This window comes from Protomyctophum bolini (assembly GCF_963924005.1).
Source record: "Protomyctophum bolini genome assembly, chromosome: 24".
Lineage (NCBI taxonomy): Eukaryota > Metazoa > Chordata > Actinopteri > Myctophiformes > Myctophidae > Protomyctophum > Protomyctophum bolini.
In genome coordinates, this window is record NC_137885.1 from 24,568,872 (window position 1) to 24,593,582 (window position 24,711).

Sequence of the window (24,711 nt, forward strand, 5' to 3'; positions counted from 1 at the left end):
GTCGTTCTCGTCGGTCAGATTTGCGCGCCGCGCGCCGTGCGTGAGGCGAGCCAGACATGGCGGCCATCGCCAGCGGTCTGATCCGTAAGAAGCGCGAGGCGAGGGAGCAGCACGCCCACCGGCCCGCCGACCACCGCCGCCGCAGGAAGAGCCCCAACAAGAAGCAGGGTATCTGTAACCACGGCAACCTCGTCGACATCTTCTCCAAGGTGCGGATCTTCGGTCTGAAGAAGAGGAGGCTACGGCGGCAAGGTGTGTGTGTGTACGTGTGAGTGTGTACGAGTGTGAGTGTGTGTGAGAGAGAGAGAGAGCAGGGCAGGGCGTGCACACAGGCACGCACGCACAGGGTTATGAGTATAGTGCTTTATCATTCATTCAATAGTGGTTTCAATAGGTATTGAATTCACATATTTTCATTATATATATATTATTATTATTCATACTACATTGGTACCCTCGAGTCGTTTTAAAACCTTGGTGAGCATACAGACCCCCACAATGTGTCATGTGTTTTTTAGATCGTTTTGAAATTAGTCTTGAATGAATACATAGACATATAGATAATATTCCACTGTCAGACGGATGTTCTTAAACCTTATACTTGTGATTCTTGATGACAATTTCTATATCTGATGTATCGCCATAGTGTTGTTCTTGCTTACTGTAAATCGCTCTGGATTAAGAGCGTCTGATAAATGCCTACATTGTAAATTGAAATCGAAGAGCTGTTGGTTATGGGTAGAGTCAGGTGTTGTCGGTTGACGTGTCTGTTGACGAGTGTGTCCGAGTGACGTGTCTGAGTGTGTGGTCAGGGATGTGCTGTGCCATTGTTGTAACTAGTGTGGCTATGTCGCACGCACGTGCACGCGAGCGGAGGTAGAGCAGGTCGTCCAATGATCCCTGGGTCAGCGGTTCGAATCCCGGCTCCTCCTCCTGTCCACATGTGGAAGTGTCCTTGTGCAAGAAGACACTGAACCCTACATTGCCTCCAATGCGTCGGTCGGTGTGAGGCTGTGAGCTCGCCACCGTCGGTGTGTGAATGTGGGGAAGTGAGGACGCCGGCGTCGACTGTTCGCCGCTTCACCTCCCAGTGTGTGAATGAATGGAGTCGTAAAGCGCTTTGAGCACTTGGAAAAGCTCTATAAAAATGCAATTAATTATTATTAATATAATTATTATTAAATGTACTGTAGACCTATACTCATTAACCCATGATATACGGTTTATCAAATTGTATTCCATTTACTTGCACATAATGGACAAACTTTAGTGTTGTCATAATTATGTATTTACCTAACGAGCAAATGTCTCCTTAATTGAGAGCAAATGTCCCCCCCCCCCCCCCCCCCCCCCATGGAACAAGGTTGTCTCGTCAAACCACGTGACTCCCATTGAAAATGCATTGCGAGCGGCCCGTGACACACACATAGAAGACACAAGAGACAGCTGTCTCTTACGTGTGAACGAGGGGAGCCCTTATGCAACACCAACAGGCTATCTGACACAGGTAGTTTAACCCATTCTGACCGGGCACCCATTTTGGTGTTAGCATCATGTTATGCTTTACCTATTGAAAAATAGCAGATCTACAAGCTCATATCGCGCCACCGAGTGGCGCGATACGAGCTTGTAGGTCTGCTATTTTTGAAAAATTCGAAGAACGACTGACATTTTTTTAATCTGATCTCAGGTCAGAATGGGTTCATCAGACCAGTGTGTGTCCAGTGGAAACCTCGTGTGAATCTGATCTCAGGTCAGAATGGGTTAAAGGCTACTTAGCAGGTGGACACAATAGACTGTCACCATTGATATGCATCCAAGATCGCTCATTCATTCCTGTGATTTCTGGAGTTTACATCCTGCTCTCTCTCTCTCTCTCTGACAGTGCAGAGCAACACACATAGGCCTAATACAGTTATTCGACATGCATTTATTTTGTACGTCACTCGATATACCTTTCAAAAACCAAACGTGGCTGAAACAGCAGCGCAGCCGCAGCCGACACAAAGCCACAAACAAAACACAGACATTGAAGCGCGCACAGAACATCGGCAACGATCGCAAAGTAACGGCCGCGAGGCGCGAGTTTGTGACACACAAAGGTAGCCTACATGTTACTAAAATAATAATCAGACTAATATATGGGGGGGGGCAGCACACAACGGAGACAGCTCTTCTTTCACCTGACAAATATCTCTCTCTCTCCCCTCACCATTTCATTTCCCCTCTGCTCTCCTCCTCCATAATTGTCCTTCCTTTCTCTTCCACTTATCTCCTTAATATTCTCATTTCCTTTGGTTTCCAACCTCGATCGCCCCGTCCTCTCGCCTCCTCCCATCCTCTCCCGTCCTCCTCTCCCCTCCTCCCCCCTCATCCCCTCCCCTCCTCTCGCCGTCTCCCCCGTAGGCCTTTTACTGATGAATTGAAAATGGATCGAGGACCCTGACGTAAACAAGCTTTTCATGGTTTCCTCAAAGCAGCATGCAGTTTTTGTATTGACTTGTGCTTTCGTTTGAAATGTATAACCATTCTGCATGATGTGAAAATCAATCAATCAATCTCTTTCTCCACCTGTTCTCTGTCTCACATCCTTCCTCTTCCATCATACCAGTGGACTTCCCCCAGTTTGCTGAAAATAGCCGATCTGCAAGCCCACAATGCATCACAGCGCAACGCGGTGTGAGCTTGTAGATCGGCTATTTCAGTGTAAAATGACTCATACTGGATCTCTTGTCTACTAGTCCCCTTCCTAACATTTTAGTCTAGTTTGTATTTGTTGACGAAATTGTCAGTATATTTAGTCTTAGTCATCGTAGCTTAGTTTTTATTTAGTTTTCGTCTGTGGAAAAAGGTATAGTCAACGAACATCCAAGCTGGGAAGTGTCTCAGGACCCCATGGCTGGGAAGTGTCTCAGGACTCCATGGCTGGGAAGTGTCTCAGGACTCCATGGCTGCATGGCAAGTGTCTCAGGACCCCATGGCTTCTCTCTAAAATGCACTATTTGTCGTCATGAAATAAAATGCATCCCACTGGATCGGCGCATGCACAGCCCGGAACTGTAGTAGTCTTTTTCTTTTACCAAGGTCTAGCAGGATTTGTTTCGGTGAGTAAGTTACGTCGTTTTGTTGATCTTCAGGGAATTCTAAAGCCCTCGCGCAGCAGTAGGAAAACTCCTAGAGAGCAGTGAGAGACTGGCTATAAGAACTGGACCAGGGTTAGTGAGAGACTGGCTATTAGAACTGGACCAGGGTTAGTGAGAGACTGGATATAAGAACTGGACCAGGGTTAGTGAGAGACTGGCTATTAGAACTGGACCAGGGTTAGTGAGAGACTGGATATAAGAACTGGACCAGGGTTAGTGAGAGACTGGCTATAAGAACTGGACCAGGGTTAGTGAGAGACTGGCTATAAGAACTGGACCAGGGTTAGTGAGAGACTGGATATAAGAACTGGACCAGGGTTAGTGAGAGACTGGCTATAAGAACTGGACCAGGGTTAGTGAGAGACTGGATATAAGAACTGGACCAGGGTTAGTGAGAGACTGGCTATAAGAACTGGACCAGGCACCAGGGTTAGTGAGAGACTGGCTATAAGAACTGGACCAGGGTTAGTGAGAGACTGGCTATAAGAACTGGACCAGGCACCAGGGTTAGTGAGAGACTGGCTATAAGAACTGGACCAGGGTTAGTGAGAGACTGGCTATAAGAACTGGACCAGGGTTAGTGAGAGACTGGCTATAAGAACTGGACCAGGGTTAGTGAGAGACTGGCTATAAGAACTGGACCAGGGTTAGTGAGAGACTGGCTATTAGAACTGGACCAGGGTTAGTGAGAGACTGGCTATAAGAACTGGACCAGGGTTAGTGAGAGACTGGCTATAAGAACTGGACCAGGGTTAGTGAGAGACTGGCTATAAGAACTGGACCAGGGTTAGTGAGAGACTGGCTATAAGAACTGGACCAGGGTTAGTGAGAGACTGGCTATTAGAACTGGACCAGGGTTAGTGAGAGACTGGCTATAAGAACTGGACCAGGGTTAGTGAGAGACTGGCTATTAGAACTGGACCAGGGTTAGTGAGAGACTGGCTATAAGAACTGGACCAGGGTTAGTGAGAGACTGGCTATAAGAACTGGACCAGGGTTAGTGAGAGACTGGCTATAAGAACTGGACCAGGGTTAGTGAGAGACTGGCTATAAGAACTGGACCAGGGTTAGTGAGAGACTGGCTATAAGAACTGGACCAGGGTTAGTGAGAGACTGCCTATAAGAACTGGACCAGGGTTAGTGAGAGACTGGCTATAAGAACTGGACCAGGGTTAGTGAGAGACTGGCTATAAGAACTGGACCAGGGTTAGTGAGAGACTGGCTATAAGAACTGGACCAGGGTTAGTGAGAGACTGGCTATAAGAACTGGACCAGGGTTAGTGAGAGACTGGCTATAAGAACTGGACCAGGGTTAGTGAGAGACTGGCTATAAGAACTGGACCAGGGTTAGTGAGAGACTGGCTATTAGAACTGGACCAGGGTTAGTGAGAGACTGGCTATAAGAACTGGACCAGGGTTAGTGAGAGACTGGCTATAAGAACTGGACCAGGGTTAGTGAGAGACTGGCTATAAGAACTGGACCAGGGTTAGTGAGAGACTGGCTATAAGAACTGGACCAGGGTTAGTGAGAGACTGGCTATAAGAACTGGACCAGGGTTAGTGAGAGACTGGCTATAAGAACTGGACCAGGGTTAGTGAGAGACTGGCTATAAGAACTGGACCAGGGTTAGTGAGAGACTGGCTATAAGAACTGGACCAGGGTTAGTGAGAGACTGGCTATAAGAACTGGACCAGGGTTAGTGAGAGACTGGCTATAAGAACTGGACCAGGGTTAGTGAGAGACTGGCTATAAGAACTGGACCAGGGTTAGTGAGAGACTGGCTATAAGAACTGGACCAGGGTTAGTGAGAGACTGGCTATGAGAACTGGACCAGGGTTAGTGAGAGACTGGCTATAAGAACTGGACCAGGGTTAGTGAGAGACTGGCTATAAGAACTGGACCAGGGTTAGTGAGAGACTGGCTATAAGAACTGGACCAGGGTTAGTGAGAGACTGGCTATAAGAACTGGACCAGGGTTAGTGAGAGACTGGCTATAAGAACTGGACCAGGGTTAGTGAGAGACTGGCTATAAGAACTGGACCAGGGTTAGTGAGAGACTGGCTATAAGAACTGGACCAGGGTTAGTGAGAGACTGGCTAGTAGAACTGGACCAGGGTTAGTGAGAGACTGGCTATAAGAACTGGACCAGGGTTAGTGAGAGACTGGCTATAAGAACTGGACCAGGGTTAGTGAGAGACTGGCTATAAGAACTGGACCAGGGTTAGTGAGAGACTGGCTATAAGAACTGGACCAGGGTTAGTGAGAGACTGGCTATAAGAACTGGACCAGGGTTAGTGAGAGACTGGCTATAAGAACTGGACCAGGGTTAGTGAGAGACTGGCTATAAGAACTGGACCAGGGTTAGTGAGAGACTGGCTATAAGAACTGGACCAGGGTTAGTGAGAGACTGGCTATAAGAACTGGACCAGGGTTGATTTCGTCGACTAAAAGTAAGACGAAAAATGTTCGTCGACTACATTTTTTTCACTGACAAACTAAACGGAAACTAAATGAAAAATAGCTACTGTATGATGACTAAAAATTAAAAGAAAAATGTTAGGAATAGACTAATGGACAAGGGAACACTAAAACATTCCGGGTGACCAAAATGAGACTAAAACCAAGTGTATTCAAGAGACTATGACTAAAACTAAAATCAAAATGTGCTGCCAAAAACAACACTGAACAGCACTGGACCAGCTGGTTAGGTGAATACTTGGCTATGCGTTCCATCATCCCTGTGTATAAGTGGACGTACGATATGTCCACCATCCATGTGTATATGTGGACGTACAATGTGTCCACCATCCACGTGTATATGTGGACGTACGATATGTCCACCATCCCTGTCTCCTAACCGCATTAGTTCACTCCCCGGTGAGGTCCGTTTGGTCACGGAACAGAGAAGGACAAGGTCACATTCAATCGGTTCTGGTGGATTAATTCTGCGAAAGGAGTGCCGTACGACGTGTGTGTGTGTGTGTGTGTGTGTGTGTGTGTGTGTGCGTGCGTGCACATGTGCATGTGCGTGCGTGTGTGCACATGGGTCTGCATGAATATGTGTGTGTGCCATCCGTATCATATATACACCATGAACCATAGTAATGTATTTGATGTATTACCATAGTGTTGTTCTCGTTTACTGTGAATCGCTCTGGATTAATGGCATCTGATAAATGCCTACATTGTACATTGTATTATTAGTATTATTAATAATAGCAGTGGCTACAGTAACCCCCCCCCCCACACACACACGCCCTGCATCTGTTGACCACGTCAGTACAGTCAACAGCCTGAAGAGATTTATCTTGACATGACAATGAGTCAAATGAGAGTGACTGACAAACTGATTGATTGACTACTACATGATATGGAATCAAATGTATTGATCCACGAAGAGAATACATGCCAACCGTGTGCGTGGGCGCGTGCACGTGTGTGTGTGTGTGTGTGTGTGTGTGTGTGTGTGTGTGTGTGCGAGCGCACGGGGAATACCCTTCCATTGCACAGAGCAGAGGGGAACAGTCACAGTGATGAGAGTGTCACCATAGCAACGGAGAGATGTGGGAATCTCCCTGGCAACAGACACAGGATGCTGGGGAGACAGACAGGATGCTGGGAAGACAGACAGGATGCTGGGGAGACAGACAGGATGCTGGGAAGACAGACAGGATGCTGGGGAGACAGACAGGATGCTGGGGAGACAGACAGGATGCTGGGGAGACAGACAGGATGCTGGGAAGACAGACAGGATGCTGGGAAGACAGACAGGATGCTGGGGAGACAGACAGGATGCTGGGAAGACAGACAGGATGCTGGGGAGACAGACAGGATGCTGGGAAGACAGACAGGATGCTGGGGAGACAGACAGGATGCTGGGGAGACAGACAGGATGCTGGGAAGACAGACAGGATGCTGGGAAGACAGACAGGATGCTGGGAAGACAGACAGGATGCTGGGGAGACAGACAGGATGCTGGGGAGACAGACAGGATGCTGGGAAGACAGACAGGATGCTGGGAAGACAGACAGGATGCTGGGAAGACAGACACGATGCTGGGAAGACAGACACGATGCTGGGAAGACAGACAGAATGCTGGGAAGACAGACAGGATGCTGGGGAGACAGACAGGATGCTGGGGAGACAGACAGATGGACAAGCAGGCAGGCAGGCAGGCAGGCAGGCAGGCAGACAGACAGACAGACAGACAGACAGACAGACAGACAGACAGGCAGACAGACAGACAGACAACTAACGAATGAATTCATTAATTAATGGAAGGAGCAGTGGTGTCGTGGTGATAATTTTTTCAGTACCACGGCACGTCGTGCGCACGCACATGCACACGCGCCTACATACATGTGTGCATGTGCACAGAACAGCTGATAAGATCTATGCCTATATTGTTTATAGTGTGTATGAGAGTATTGGGGGCGTGGCGGCGTGCCCACCGCCAGTAAACCTATAGACCACTGGCCTACTTGGTGCGTCTTGGAAAGTCTTGTGCGTCTTCTCTTGAATCTAGAGAAGACGCAACGTCGCATGCACGACATTGCGTGTGTGTGTGTGTGTGTGCACCGTACCTGCGCGTGCACGTCCCAATTGTACTGTTCTACGACCCACGACACCACACTGGGGAAGCAGTCTCCAAAGCAATAAGGACATATGCATTGTTGGAGTAGAGTAGATGGATGGACGACTGTCTCCCGTTTAGATGTCTCCCTTGTGTTTTCCTGCAGTGAGCTAATTGATTTTCCTACAATCATCCAAACAAACATGCCAGGTCAGTCAGTCAGTCAAACCACAGCCAACATGAGAAGTCATTATCACCAAGCCGCCTGCCTGCCTGCCAACGACATTTGACAGTTGATTTCCGTCGACTAAAATGAAAAATGTTCCTCGGCTATGCCTTTTTTTCACTGACGGAAACTAAATGGAAACTTAAATGAAAACTATAAGCTATGATGACTACAACTATGAAGACTAAATATACTGACAATTTTGTCAACAAATAAAAATTAGACTAAAATGTTAGGAAGGTACTATAGTGTCATTTTACGATAAGTTGCATGCTGAAAATAGCCGATCTACAAGTCCACAACGCCGCGCAACGCAACGCAACGTGTTGTGGGCTTGTAGATCCGCTAGCAAATGTCATTACGACGGCATCAAGGCCCGCCAAAATACATTTTGTCGACTTAAACTACACTAACACTAAAACATTTCAGGTGACTAAAATGTGACTAAAACCAAATGAAAACTATTTAAGAGACTACGACTAAAACAAAATCTGCTCAAAAACAACACTGCTCACAAGTAGACGCTATGCAGTTTAGACAGGATGTGATTGAGTGGCTGCCATCGTGCAAATTCCAGCTTTTCACCAGAGGAGAAAAACTGTATTATCTGTTTATCCAAAATGAGTTAATAGCACATGTAGACTCTTCACATACTAGAGCATGTCTGAAATAAATGTCATAGCTGAAATCGACATGTAAATATGAAATAAATGCTTAAACATGTAGCTAGGTGTAATGTTAGAGACAACAGAAGTGAACCTTTTTTCAGGCCTGTTTTCTCAACTCGCTGTTTCTCTGCAAGACATCACTCTATAAGACATATCTCCAAAACTGGTGGGTCAAACTGAACAACCAATGTCAATTTGAAGCTATGATCCCCTGCTTTCATATGACATTAAAATATAAATGTGAGTGTACTTTCCAGAGACTATTTAGCGTCTTTGTTATCACAAGGAAAAGGCCCTACAATTATGGTTGTTGTGGGGAATTATTCTGGGCAGTTCTTCGTTGTGGTTTCCTGCCAGGTGACTACAAGTCCCGGACTAGAACATGACGTATTTGACCATCTGCTCCAGACCGGCTCACACGGCGATGTTGGAACACAGAGCAGGCTTTCCTCCAAGGTGGAAAGCCTGGTGACGTCATGCAGGTTAGAGGAGGACAGTGGAGGCTGGCGGCTCCCAGAACAGTATAGAGTGCTGCAGTCCCGCCCGCTTTCATGACGACGCCAGGCCCAGTCCCGCCCGCTTTCATGACGACGTCAGGCCCAGTCCCGCCCGCTTTCATGACGACGCCAGGCCCAGTCTTAATCTTCCCCCTGGGGCGATATGCATTGAGAGGGGCCAGACTTAATCTTCCCCCTGGGGCAATATGCATTGAGAGGGGCCAGACTTAAACTGCCCCCTGGGGCGATATGCATTGAGAGGGGCCAGACTTAATCTGCCCCCTGGGGCGATATGCATTGAGAGGGGCCAGACTTAATCTGCCCCCTGGGGCGATATGCATTGAGAGGGGCCAGACTTAATCTGCCCCCTGGGGCAATATGCATTGAGAGGGGCCAGACTTAAACTGCCCCCTGGGGCGATATGCATTGAGAGGGGCCAGACTTAATCTGCCCCCTGGGGCGATATGCATTGAGAGGGGCCAGACTTAATCTGCCCCCTGGGGCAATATGCATTGAGAGGGGCCAGACTTAATCTGCCCCCAGCGACAGGGTTTCAGCACCATGGTCAGCGACAATGTTTCAGCACCATGGTCAGCGACAGGGTTTCAGCACCATGGTCAGCGACAATGTTTCAGCACCATGGTCAGTGAAAGGGTTTCAGCACCATGGTCAGTGGCAGGGTTTCAGCACCATGGTCAGTGGCAGGGTTTCAGCACCATGGTCAGTGGCAGGGTTTCAGCACCATGGTCAGTGGCAGGGTTTCAGCACCATGGTCAGTGGCAGGGTTTCAGCACCATGGTCAGTGACAGGGTTTCAGCACCATGGTCAGTGACAGGGTTTCAGCACCATGGTCAGTGGCAGGGTTTCAGCACCATGGTCACTAGCAGGACACTGCCAAAGGCATCAAGAACTGCCAGCCAGCAAACTGGTGCTCTGGGAACCAACACACGGGCATCGATCACGAGGACGCCCCGCGCTAACATACGTGGATGTACTCAAGAGCGATGCAGGAGTGCAAAGTACCAACGAACTGGCCGGATGTATGGAGAACCGGGATGACTGGAAACGTCGATGGAGGGCTCGTCTGAGGACGACCTAGAGAGAGAGTCAGTGGCAGGGTTTCAGCACCATGGTCAGTGGCAGGGTTTCAGCACCATGGTCAGTGACAGGGTTTCAGCACCATGGTCAGTGGCAGGGTTTCAGCACCATGGTCAGTGACAGGGTTTCAGCACCATGGTCAGCGGCAGGGTTTCAGCACCATGGTCAGCGGCAGGGTTTCAGCACCATGGTCAGCGGCAGGGTTTCAGCACCATGGTCAGCTGCAGGGTTTCAGCACCATGGTCAGCGACAATGTTTCAGCACCATGGTCAGTGAAAGGGTTTCAGCACCATGGTCAGTGGCAGGGTTTCAGCACCATGGTCAGTGGCAGGGTTTCAGCACCATGGTCAGTGGCAGGGTTTCAGCACCATGGTCAGTGGCAGGGTTTCAGCACCATGGTCAGTGACAGGGTTTCAGCACCATGGTCAGCGGCAGGGTTTCAGCACCATGGTCAGCGGCAGGGTTTCAGCACCATGGTCAGCGGCAGGGTTTCAGCACCATGGTCAGTGACAGGGTTTCAGCACCATGGTCAGAGACAGGGTTTCAGCACCATGGTCAGTGACAGGGTTTCAGCACCATGGTCAGAGACAGGGTTTCAGCACCATGGTCAGTGACAGGGTTTCAGCACCATGGTCAGTGACAGGGTTTCAGCACCATGGTCAGTGACAGGGTTTCAGCACCATGGTCAGCGGCAGGGTTTCAGCACCATGGTCAGTGACAGGGTTTCAGCACCATGGTCAGCTGCAGGGTTTCAGCACCATGGTCAGGGTTTCAGCACCATGGACAGGGTTTCAGCACCATGGACAGGGTTTCAGCACCATGGTCAGTGGCAGGGTTTCAGCACCATGGTCAGCGACAACACCTTGGAGAGGATCTCATGACAAAACCCGTCAGAATCTGGCATTTGAAAGAAACGTCGATATTCTTTTAATCAAAACGCAATTTCAACATGACAGAAAAGGCTCATTCGAGTGTGACATTTACACGAAGCCGGTCAATGAATACATCAATATTTTGATGTCTCGACCACAATGTGGGCCTTGCAGACCGAGTGGACTCGGGGGTGTCTATGCTATAGCCCGTAGCACTTGCCCTAGCCTCGACGACCTTAGAGCCGTGTATATGGAAAGGCTCAATCTATGTCTATATCTATTTAGATTTTATACACAGCACTGACGGATGTTAGGCTCTGTTTACTTATGATCCTAGATGACTACCGTTATCTCTATACACTTGATGTTGTTCTTGCTTACTGTAAATCGCTCTGGATTAAGAGCGTCTGATAAATGCCTAAATTGTGCCCAGTCAGCCTCACCCTCTCTCTCTCTCTCTGAACTGTGTAAAATCCTAAGTGTTAATATGTGTATTCAAATGGCACCAAATGGACCAATACGGGTCCAAGAGTCCAATTGGTTCCGTTCCTGGTGCCCGACACAAGATGGACGACAGCTCTCCAAATCACTGTTTTCTTTGGGCTGTTAAACTGGGTCAGTGTGTGTGTGTGTGTGTGTGTGTGTGTGTGTGTGTCTGCATGTGTGTTGGCACATGTATGTGAGATGGTGAAGACACAAACACACACACACACACACACACACACACACACACACACACACACACACACACACACAAAGGGGATTCCCATGTTGCTATTGCCTACAGTACATGGCGCATGGTGAAAATGTGTGTGTGGGCGTGGCTGCGTGTTTGTGTGTAAGTAAAGCTGAATAATGAAGCAGCTGGCAATTATTAATCAAATTCAGCAACAGACCAGAGGGAATCCTCTGTGTGCGTGAGTGTGTGCGGTTATTGTACAGCATGGTAGATGGACTGTAACGACCATACTGACAGGATGTAGACGGATAACGTTTCTCGTTGGAGATGCTTCAGTGACAGAGAGGCCGTTTTCTCTTTGGATAAGAGTTTGTCCAACAATTCCATGAGGCTGTGTTGATGTTGGTATCCATTAGGAGAGACAACAGACAAAACGTTGATCAAATTAACAATTATTCTACATTGTTCTAGAATTATTTTAAGTAATGCAGAGGTTTTACAATAATTAAACTCTTGAGAGCGTGAAATGAAAACATTTGGTTACCAACAATACAGATCATTTTTACAGCGTACAGCCATTGGTGCCCGTACAGCCTAGCGGTCCGGGCACCTATAGGCTGCTAATCCTGACGTTGTGGGTTCGAGTCCCGACCCCGACGACCTTTGCTGCACGTGTCACCACCCCACCCCTCTCCTGTCACAGTACTGTCTAAAGGCATGAAAACAAAGTCCCCAAAAAAGTCTTTAAATAAATCACACCTCTTATCATCGTAAAATAGACTATTTGCTCAGATGTAAAATTATCCAAATGGGAATTTAATTCAGATGAGAGGAAACCGTACTTAACTAATAAAGTATCTCTCTCTCTCCCTCTCTCTCTCCCTATGTCTCTCTACCAGAACCACAACTGAAGGGCATAGTGACCAGGCTGTACTGTCGACAGGGCTTCTACCTCCAGATGGGTCAGGATGGAACTCTGGACGGAACCAAAGATGACCAAACCAACTCCTGTGAGCACGCATGCACGCACGCACGCACGCACGCACGCAGTTGAGATCTTGCCCCAGTCTAGCTTCTGAAATACTGGGGCCAAACAACAAGAAAAACAACAACAACAACATACATCAGCGGCTCTAGCAGTGATTCTCAAGACGTTTAATTTCAAGGACCCTCCAGTTTGACATGCATATATTAGACCCCCATTTAATGGCATTTCTGTCTCTGGGACCCCTAATTTATATTGTAAAAAAAAAAAAGGAAATGTAACTCTGAGAGTGTACAAATGGAACCAAACGATCCCATAAGGGTCCATTTGGTTCCAGACTATCATTTAGCTCATGGGGACCCGTGGAACTCCCTCAAGGACCCCTGGGGGTCTCCGGACACCAATTTGTGAAAGACTTGTCTTGTGCAGTAAGACCGTAAGAAGTAGGGGTGTCAAAAAAATCGATTCAAATTAGAATCGCGATTCCCGTATATGAACGATTCAAAATCGATTCATAATTTCCAAAAATCGTTATTTTTTTTTCTGCTTACAGTTTTCACTACTTGGTGTTTGTGATTATGAAATGTAAGCTTACCCTAATCACAGTAAAAATCATGTCTTCAGTCATTTACTGACCCTAATCACAGTAAAAATCATGTCTTCAGTCATTTACTGACCCTAATCACAGTAAAAATCATGTCTTCAGTCATTTACTGACCCTAATCACAGTAAAAATCATGTATTCAGTAATTTACTGACCCTAATCACAGTAAAAATCATGTATTCAGTCATTTACTGACCCTAATCACAGTAAAAATCATGTCTTCAGTCATTTACTGACCCTAATCACAGTAAAAAAACATGTCTTCAGTCATTTACTGACCCTAATCACAGTAAAATCATGTCTTCAGTCATTTTCAAGTTACTGTATAGTTAGTACTAGTCAGTTCAGTTCAGCACAGCTGTATTGTATTGTATTGTATTGTATTGTACAATATATTGTATGTATCAATTTTGAATCAAATCGTGACCCCAAGAATGCGGAATGGAATTGAATCATGGGACACCCAAAGATTCACAGCCCTAGTAAGACGTGTCTGTTTTCACAAGTTCACAAATTAAATGTAGACAAATGTAGTTTATTTCATATTTGATTTGGCCTTTCTTCTACTATAGGAGGTACTAGACACTTTTGATTTATATTGAACTCATTGATATATATATATATATATATTTTTTACATTTGTAATTTATTTTATTTCTTTGCTGGTGAAAAAACGATTAAATAATTAAATAATCAAATTATTTCGACGCCGTTCTGATACCGACATGGCATTTTTATGGACGATTTACGATTATGCTACCGATTATATGTCGTGCATCCCTGCTAGGAAGAATAGCGGAGCGGACGTGTGGTTGCCCGTGGCGCCGTCAGTGTGCGTGTGCGCGTGTGGTTGCCTGTGACACAGTCAGTGTCCGTGTGCGCGTGTGGTTGCCTGTGACACAGTCAGTGTCAACTGTAGGAATTTGCAGCGACAATAACGGAGCAGAATATATTCTGAGGAGAACGAGAACAGGACAGAACGAACAGGCTAGATTGAAGAGAAGAGATGGAAAAAAAGGAAGAAGGAATCTCGACCGGAAAACTGTTAGCCTTTGTTGCCAAACCGCCAGCTTGAAGCAGTTTGTCACAACAAAGAGCCACTCCTGACTCTCCCCATGTGCGTGTGCGTGTGTATGTGTGTGCGTGTGCGTGTGTGTGTGTGTCCTGTCTCTCCCCTGCATGTGTGAGCAGTGAGTTTCAACCCTTTACACAACATCAGTGTTGATTTAGTTTTAGTAGACTTTAAAAAAGAAAAATGTCCGTCGACTACCTTTGTTCACTGACGACAAAAACTAAGGAAACTACATGGAAACGAAGCTATGGCAACTAAAACTAAGACAATTTCGACAATTTCGACAAATGCAGCTCAAAGTGCTTTACAGAGCAATGGAGAAAAAAAAGAAAAGCAAGGCAACGACATTAAAAAACAAGCAGTAATGCAATACAGTGAGGACATGAATAACAAAAAATAAAAGATCAATTAAAAGCAATGTTGTAGAAGTGGGTCTACAATGTCTAGGGAGGGCAAAAGGCTAGAACTAAAATCAAATTTTACTCCCATGATTGAATGTATCTCTCTCTCTCTCTCTCTCTCATTTGTAATGTAAAGTGAATGTCTCTCTCCCCAGCTCTGTTTAACCTGGTCCCAGTGGGTCTCAGAGTGGTAGCGATCCAATCAGTGAAGACCGCTCTTTACATCGCCATGAACGGAGAGGGACACCTCTACTCCTCAGTGAGTACACCGTGTGTGTGTGTGTGTGTGTGTGTGTGTGTGTGTGTGTGCGTGCGTGTGTGTGTGTGTGTGTGTGCGTGCGTTATTGCGACTGTAGGTAGCATTTACTATGAAAACCTGCATCTCCCGTCAGTCAGTTAGTTAGTCACGCCTCCATATATGGTCACGCCTTGTGACATCACACCTCCATGTATGGTCACGCCTCGTGACACGGCACGCCACCATATATGGTCATGCCTCGTGACATCACGCCTCCATATAATGGTCACGCCTCGTGACATCATTCCTTGTGACACGTCATGCCACCATATATTGCCATCTCCATATATGAAGTGTCCTTGGGCAAATACACAGAACCCCACACTGCCTCCAGTGAGACACTGAACCCCACACTGCCTCCAGTGAGACACTGAACCCCACACTGCCTCCAGTGAGACACTGAACCCCACACTGCCTCAAGTGAGACACTGAACCCCCACACTGCCTCCAGTGAGACACTGAACCCCACACTGCCTCCAGTGAGACACTGAACCCCACACTGCCTCCAATGAGACACTGAACCCCACACTGCCTCCAATGAGACACTGAACCCCCACACTGCCTCCAGTGAGACACTGAACCCCACCCTGCCTCCATTGCACTGAACCCCACACTGCCTCCAGTGAGACACTGAACCCCACACTGCCTCCAGTGAGACACTGAACCCCACACTGCCTCCAGTGAGACACTGAACCCCACACTGCCTCCAGTGAGACACTGAACCCCACCCTGCCTCCAGTGAGACACTGAACCCCACCCTGCCTCCAATGAGACACTGAACCCCACCCTGCCTCCAATGAGACACTGAACCCCACACTGCCTCCAGTGAGTCGGTCGGTGAAAAGAAAAATGGACATCTGTGTAATCTGGTCCCAGCAAACCAGGCACAGATTTGCTGCTTTTCTTGCATACCCAAAAAAATGGTTGACGGCTGTCACTTTTTGGCACCAAGTAACCACAGTATACTGCTAATCAAATTACATATACATACTCTATATAGTATATGTATATGTACACGTATGTATACCAGAGTACGTGGTGTGTATATGTATGACTAGCTCTCAATGATGATCTCTTACGTCATCATTGAGAGCTAGTCATACATATACACACCATGTACTCTGGTCCCAGCTCTCAACGATGACGTAAGAAAAATGGTCATCTGTGTAATCTGGTCCCAGCAAACCAGGCACAGATTTGCATACACAAAAAAATGGTTGACGGCTGTCACTTTTTGGCACCAAGTAACCACAGTATACTGCTAATCAAATTACAACTACATACTCTATATAGTATATGTATATGTACACGTATGTATACCAGAGTACGTGGTGTGTATATGTATGACTAGCTCTCAATGATGACGTAAGAAAAATGGTCATCTGTGTAATCTGGTCCCAGCAAACCAGGCACAGATTTGCTGTTTTTCTTGCATACCCAAAAAAATGGTTGACGGCTGTCACTTTTTGGCACAAAGTAACCACAGTAAACTGCTAATCAAATTACAACTACATACTCTATATAGTATATGTATACGTATGTCTAGTCATTAGTCATTGCTGGGACGGTGCATACGCATCGAAAAGGCTGGGACGGTGCATAGGGCGCAAAGTAACCACAGTATACCGCTAATCAACTTACAAATGACATATACATAGAGGCAGAAACTGAGATTTGACAGTTTGTAGCGGTTTGTAGCGGTCGAAAGTACTTGCACGCTCTGCTTTTTATGGCCTACTAGTGTGCAACAAGCAAGTAGTTCTAGTTATCACTGTGATTGTCTGACTGACAGACAGCAGGTGTTTCGTCAACGCATCGCCACGGCAACAAGGAAGACTGAACAAGCACTAACAATCAGAGAGAGAGAGAGAGAGAGAGAGAGAAGCATGTCTGAGTGAAATATCAATTATTCCCATTCTCACGATAGACGAGCCATAACAATCTTCTCTTATGGGGGTCCCTGGCATAGCATAACTCTTCAAATGGGGGTCCGTAGGGCTAATATATAGGTCTCAATATGGGGGTCCTTGACATGAAAAAGTTTCATTTCATTTCACCTCTACCGGCTCCAATTACATTTTGTTCTATATATGTCTGTCATTTCCTGTCCCCCGCCCCCCCCCCCCTATTCTATTAATTATTTCTCATGGTATTATAATGTTCTGTCATTCTCAATTCTGTTATGCACCAATACGGACAAAAAACACCACCACTGCCGGTGCGTGCGTGCGTGCACCAGCTTGTGTGTGTGTGTGCGTGTGCGTGTGCGCATGCGTGTGCGTCCGTGCGTGTGTGCATGTGCGTGTGCACTTGTCTGCGTGCGTGCGTGTGAAACAGTGTCCATTGAGAGGCACCCTGCACCGTCTCTAAGAGTCTTGTTGTCAACCAATCATTTAGCATTCAGCCATGATCACTGACGCTCTGCGATTACCCTTCCCTTTCACTGGCATAAGTGTGCGTGCATGTATGTGCGTATGCAAGTGCGTGCATGCACGTGTGTGTGTGTGTGTCTGCGTGCAATCGGTTGTGTTTGCCGGTTTCCATATTTCCATCACACCTATCCCCCTCTGCACCACACCCCTGTCGTGTGCGAGCGCGTGCGCGTGTGTGTGTGTGTGTGTGTGTGTGTGTGTGTGTGTGTGTGTTAGTTGCATTGCTATATTTATGAGGGCCGACCGTCCGCAGGCCGACTGTATACCAGCAGGCGAATTTGAGACATTGTGAGGACATTTTCCTGGAAATGTTATATTCATTTAAAAAAAAGGATTTGAGGAGTTAGGCTTACAATTAGGAAAAGACTGATGTTGGCTTAAGTTTATAGGATGATTGCATATAGATAGGGGGGGGGGGGGCGGGGGATGACACTGCGTATCACGGCCACCCCCCCCCCCGCCCCCAAAAAACAAGTCTGCCCCTCCTCCCCGTCACTAGTTTCCTCTGGTTGCCATGGCTACAGAGGACAGGTTGCCGTGCGTTATAACCGTCTCGTCCTCCACCCCATGTTCACGTTGCCAGGAGACGCACGCACGCACGCACAGAGATACGTGGACCGACCTGAGCTGAATGACAATGTGTCTTCTACCATGTCCTCTGTCTGTCTGTCCCTCCAGACGACAGAGGACCATCTTTCATGTCCTCTGTCTGTCCCTCCAGACGACAGAGGACCGTCTTTCATGTCCTCTGTCCCTCCAGACGACAGAGGACCGTCTTTCATGTCCTCTGTCTGTCCCTCAAGAGGACAGAGGACCGTCTTTCATGTCCTCTGTCTGTCCCTCCAGACGACAGAGGACCGTCTTTCATGTCCTCTGTCCCTCAAGAGGACAGAGGACCGTCTTTCATGTCCTCTGTCCCTCAAGAGGACAGAGGACCGTCTTTTATGTCCTCTGTCTGTCCCTCCAGACGACAGAGGACCGTCTCTACCATGTCTGTCCCACTATCGTCTCTCTCTCTCTCTCTCTCTCTCTCTCTCTCTCTCCCTCTCTCTCTCGACAGACTGTTGAATCACAAGAGGGCGCTACAGCCCCTCCTATTATATGCCCAGCCTTCCGGGTCTGTGTGAGCCCAAACATAATGCCATACATGGCCTACTTTGTCCCTAAAAATAGTACAAACATAATAGGGGGAAAACCGGGGGGACAGAAACGCTCACACCTGGCAGTTAGTGAACATTGACGAGCATTGATTCATTCCACCTTGTATTTCTTTACACTCTGAGTGTAAAGCCCAACACATACACCGTCTGTGAACGCCGCGCGTCAAAACCATAATCTACAACAGATGTGACAATAAAGATGATTCTGATTCTCTCCCTCCCCCCCTCCCTCCAGGAGCTGTTCACGGCAGAGTGTAAGTTCAAGGAGTCGGTGTTTGAGAACTACTACGTGATCTACAGCTCCATGCTGTACCGGCAGCAGGAGTCGGGCCGGGCCTGGTTCCTGGGCCTGAACAAGGACGGCCACGCCATGAAGGGGAACCGTGTGAAAAAGACCAAACCCGCCGCGCACTTCCTGCCCAAGCCTATAGAAGGTATGGACCGCACGCACGCACGCAACGGACGCCACGCACGCACACATGCACTTTTTGCATTGTTTTTGTCTTTTTATATAGTATTTGAATGCATCTGTGTATTTTGTATGTAATGTTTTATTGTCGTAAACTGACTGCCAAAGACACATTTCCATTGTATGTACATTGAATGGACAATAACGTTTTCTTTATCTTTAAATCAAGCCCAACTCAAAACATAATGTACACATGACATTTGTCACTACTATACACACAGTGACCTCTCTTCCTCTAACTCTCTGCAGTGGCGATGTACAGAGAGCCTTCGCTGCACGACGTGGGGGAGGTCCCTAAGCCTAAACCGCCACTAGGTGGCGCCACCGCTGTCTCCTCCGCCAAGACGCCGTCCAAAAGCACCGCCGGAGCTGGGGAGCCGCTCGCCATGAACGGCGGCAAGCCAATCAACAAGCCCGACGCAAAGCAGCCAATCAACCACAAGCCCGATGCAAAGAAGCCAATCAACAAGCCCGACGCAAAAGAGGAGGAGACATAGCCCCGCCCCCCTCCTCTCCCCCTGGCCAACCAGGATAGGCCAGGTAGCCGGAGAACTCCTCCCCACCAGCGCTGCACTCACGACGGAAAAAATACTTAAAATATATACTAAGTACTCTCGCCGCCCTGGGGACACATGGGGGGGGGGGGGGAGGGGGGGTCAGGGCCCGAGTTAATAAGAACAACGATTTAAGATGAAAAAAACTGAGTGCTCCGATTGGTGGCCAAGGGAAGAGGAGGGAGGAGTCAGCAGGGCGAAGAATAACGAGGAGGAAGCAGGAAACAGCCGAGTCACGTCAGAGCCGCAGCCGATTGGACGGAAGGAAGGAAGGAAGCCCTGGTCGGTCGGTCTGGACTTCCACTGTTGCGCGGCGGCGGTCGTCGCTCAGCCGGAGAGGTCTTCTGTTCGAGCCCAAAGACCACGCCAAACCACACCAAAGGGTTGAGACCGACGGGACGGTTTTAGAGTCAGTCCCAGCGGTGTGAAGACGTCCTGCTGCACGTCCACCCCACGTCCACCTCCTCACAACCAAACCGTTTGGTTGCAAGTATAGCCTCGGTAAGCAGGCTTTTATTTCCGTTCGCTATACTCCTTGTGTGGCCTGATTGGAGATACCCTTTGGTGTGGTTTGGGCTTTCGTGAGCGACATACAGTACATACACCATCCTGTGAGGGAATGTAAAACGAAGGCCTAACGACGCTGGCTGAACTGGAACTCGGACAGCGAGGCGAAAAACAACACCCTGGCGTGCTGGGTGATAAAAACAACACCCTGGCGTGCTGGGGGATAAAAACAACACCCTGGCGTGCTGAGGGATAAAAACAACACCCTGGCGTGCTGGGGGATAAAAACAACACCCTGGCGTGCTGGGTGATAAAAACAACACCCTGGCGTGCTGGGGGATAAAAAACAACACCCTGGTGTGCTGGGTGATAACGGAATGCCTTTCTTTGTTTTTAAACACAAACAAACTATAGTCCTCGTTTAGTTTGGTTTCTGTGTGACCAACTCGGAGAATAACGCCTGATCTGTTAATCACCCTCTCCACAAAAGAGTTTTCTTTTCCTTTCCAAAATAAGGATTGCTTGCTGATGGCCACACACACACACGCACGCACGCACACACATACACGGGCACACACACACACGGGCACACACACACATACACACACCTAAATTCCGTCTTTCTAATTTGCTCACTACTGTTTACACGTCTCTCTTTGTAGCAACAAGTGAACAGACGTTACAACAATTCACTCGTGTTACTCGATTAAAAGTATAACGGTGAAAATGAGAAAGGGAGAAAGGGGGGGGGGGAAGCTAATTTTAAAACAGATTTAAAACATTTCAATTGTTGATCCATAATTCCATATTAACCTATTACAGGTTTGTATAACATGCTGCAACTGGAATGTGCATGGCAAGAGCAGGAGCGGTCTTCATTTATATCACCACGGTCAGTCCTTAACAGATCGCAGTACGGATAAGAAGGTCCTGCAGTGGACCGACTAATTACCAAATACTTTATAGTATCTCTTCTCTTTTCATTTTCACCATTAACTGCCTGTTGGTTCATGGGAACTACTGGCTGTAGGCTATGATCACTAAAACATGGAACTACTGGCTGTAGGCTATGATCACTAAAACATGGAACTACTGGCTGTAGGCTATGATCACTAAAACATGGAACTACTGGCTGTACGGGCAGTAAGACATGGAACTACTGGCTGTACGGACAGTAAAACATGGAACTATTGGCTGTACGGACAGTAAAACATGGAACTATTGGCTGTAGGCTATGACCACTAAAACAAGGAACTACTGGCTGTACGGACAGTAAAACATGGAACTATTGGCTGTACGGACAGTAAAACATGGAACTATTGGCTGTACGGACAGTAAAACATGGAACTATTGGCTGTACGGACAGTAAAACATGGAACTATTGGCTGTACGGACAGTAAAACATGGAACTATTGGCTGTACGGACAGTAAAACATGGAAATATTGGCTGTACGATCACCAAAACTATTGGCTGCACGCGGACAGTAAAACCAACATGACATCCTCTCCTATCTCTACCTCTCTTTCTCCCTTTCTTTTCTCCGTGTGACGTTGCGTTGTCTTTCTGTTCCCGGTCTTAATGCAAGGGGATGCATCGAATGGGGAATTATTGGGACGAAAACCGAATACAGAATATAAGAAACAGTTGGCGGAAAGCCGAATAGCTGAATATGATTACTGTTATGTATCATTTATTTTTGTACCACTGCTGTCATGACCGTACCCGTGTTGCAGGCATGCGTGCTTGAAGCCACGTTTCGATCACGTCATCACACCAAAACGGTATGATTTAGGTAACCTCGCTTCTTTGCCTATTCCGGTTTCGTCTCTAAAATCAATCGAACCGAATATGCATTTTTTTTGTTTCGGTGGCTGAATATTCGGTGCATCCCTATATAGTTTATATATTATGTTGTCTTTCTGTTCTCTGTCCGAACGAAATGCTTTTATAATAATAATATAAAACATACTCAAGTGTAGCTAGAGGTGGCGGGAAAAGCTAACGTGTTCTAGTGTCACGTCGGTGTCGAGTGTCGTTGCTCAGCTGTGGTGTGAGTATTTTGCAGTTTGCTGTGTCCCTAATGTCCAAAATGCAGAGACTGTCACTGAGTTTACTGTCGTAGAAGCAACAGACTGTCCTATAAAGGTCCAAAACGCAGAGACTGTCACTGAGTTTACTGTCGTAGAAGCAACAGACTGTCCTATAAAGGTCCAAAACGCAGAGACTGTCACTGAGTTTACTGTCGTAGAAGCAACAGACTGTCCTATAAAGGTCCAAAACGCAGAGACTGTCACTGAGTTTACTGTCGTAGAAGCAACAGACTGTCCTATAAAGGTCCAAAATGCAGAGACTGTCACTGAGTTTACTGTCGTAGAAGCAACAGACTGTCCTATAAAGGTCCAAAATGCAGAGACTGTCACTGAGTTTACTGTCGTAGAAGCAACAGACTGTCCTATAAAAGGTCCAAAATGCAGAGACTGTCACTGAGTTTACTGTCGTAGAAGCAACAGACTGTCCTATAAAGGTCCAAAACGCAGAGACTGTCTGGTTTCTAGAAACAACAACAGGCACATGACTGCAACTGTGATTAGAAATAGAGTCCAAAGGGAAGTACGCACATGGCGCTGAACAAAAAGATACGTACAGGTAAAAGGAAGGAAAGTCTGCAATTTAGAAGGTTTCAACCACAACAGGTGGTATGATACCTATAGTGCCTACCTGACGAAGACCTGTTCACTCGTAAGAGACCACACCAACTGCTCACGTTCAGGAATAGATGTATTGCACAGGTGAGATGTAGGTGTATTGATGAGGAGCCTGAGGAGGGCGAGACTCACGGGTGGGGGGGGGGGCGTATACGTCTCGGGAGCATGACGACCGCCGTGCTCTGCCCGGGAGCGGTCAGTCGCCTCGGACGCTGCCCCCCTTGGGACTCCTAGGAGAAGGAGAGAGAGAGAGAGAGAGAGAGAGAGAGAGAGAGAAGTGTTAGCAAGGCTGAGGATGAAGGGGGTTAATTGGGGGGGAGGAGGGCGGGGGGATTTTGACAGCATGAAGCAGTGTCAAGCAGGTAAGAGATGAGATAACAAAGGTGAATTTATACTGAGGGTAATGTTACGTGATTGGCTGGTGAGACTATAGGGACACAGGTGGACTTGATTAGGAGATAGAGAATGAGCGTGATCTGGTTGAGCAGTGGGTGCGGTCTCCACCAGTGGCGTGCACAGACATTTAGAGGGGCAGGTGCTCAAGTGAAAAAAAGGGCACCTTGTGCAGCGCGTGGAACCGCCCGGTTGCCTTAGTAGTGTGAGATTTATGGATTTTGGGACATAAATAATATATTAGAAGCTTTTTTTAATCAAGAATTGATCAATGTCACCATGGTCCACATACTGTACACTGTAAAAAAAAAAGAAGAGAAAAAATCCAAAAGGGCACATTGCTGTCCAGAGGGGTGCTCTAGCACCCCCTAGTGTCTATCTGTGCACGCCACTGGTCTCCACTCGTGAACCTGCGTTGAACACAACTTCATTTGTGGTCGACACGTTGTCCTTCTAAATGAACTACTCTGGGAGCTACAGAACAGTGTGCGGACTTGCCTTCCCTTTCCCCGTGACTGTGATTAGGATGCAGAGACTGTCACTGTCAGTTTACCGTTGTAGAAACAACAGAGACAACATGGTGTTAGTTCGAGGTATATCAGAGTGTCACAGGGACACCAGTATGTTAGGTTGAGGCAGAGTTATTGAAGTACGACAGAGTTTTTACGACAACTCCGTTCACGTCATGGGGCTTTCTGTCCAATGGCGGCTCTCGTACATAGACTTCTATTGGCGAAGAGTGACAATGTCCTGGACCGGAAGTTGGCATAATGCACTGGACTCAGGGCAACAGTCCAGCTTTAAATCCCTTTATTTTAGATCGTTTTTTTTGTTGTAATAGTACCTCCTACACATTACAGAGACTTTAGTTGTCCCTGTACAATACTGTCGGCATGTTGCACACATGCCTAAAATGACTGATATTTGCGCCGCGCAAACGCCAGCTGTTTTCTCAACCCAGCTTAAAAAAAGAAAGAAAGAAAGAAAGATCGGGATTGAGCTGCAGGAAGAGCTAAATTATCAGAAAGTGTCTGGTTGAACAGGAAGTGAACAGCAAGCGGACAGGAAGTGACTGGTTGAACAGGAAGTCAACAGTAAGTCAACAGGAAGTGACCGGTTGCCAAAGAAGCCGTTGGTCTAAATAAAAACGCCAAAGCACTCGTAACACACGACACAGGGTTGATTCTAGGCTAGCTGGTTAATGAAGTGAATGGAGAACAGGGTAAATCTGATTGGTTCGCACAACAATAGCCTTTAATTTGTGATACTATACGTTGCATAATTTAATTTCATTTTATTGTGTTTACTGAGTTGAGCCACTGGGAGTAAAACAACACCACCAGTGTTGTGTAAAAACACAAAGAGAAGCCGTA

At 47.2% G+C, this 24,711-nt stretch overlaps 1 protein-coding gene across 1 annotated transcript; it reads left to right on the plus strand.

Annotated features, from left to right (window-relative positions):
* Positions 1-56: 56 nt before the first annotated feature.
* Positions 57-19,675, plus strand: LOC308311447 (fibroblast growth factor 14-like; the record flags this gene model as incomplete). Its single annotated transcript, XM_080758135.1, has 5 exons — positions 57-252; positions 12,657-12,767; positions 14,975-15,078; positions 18,945-19,143; positions 19,428-19,675. 5 exons carry the CDS (start codon positions 57-59, stop codon positions 19,673-19,675), a joined length of 858 nt encoding a protein of 285 aa, XP_080614261.1.
* Between the last annotated feature and the right edge of the window lie 5,036 nt (positions 19,676-24,711).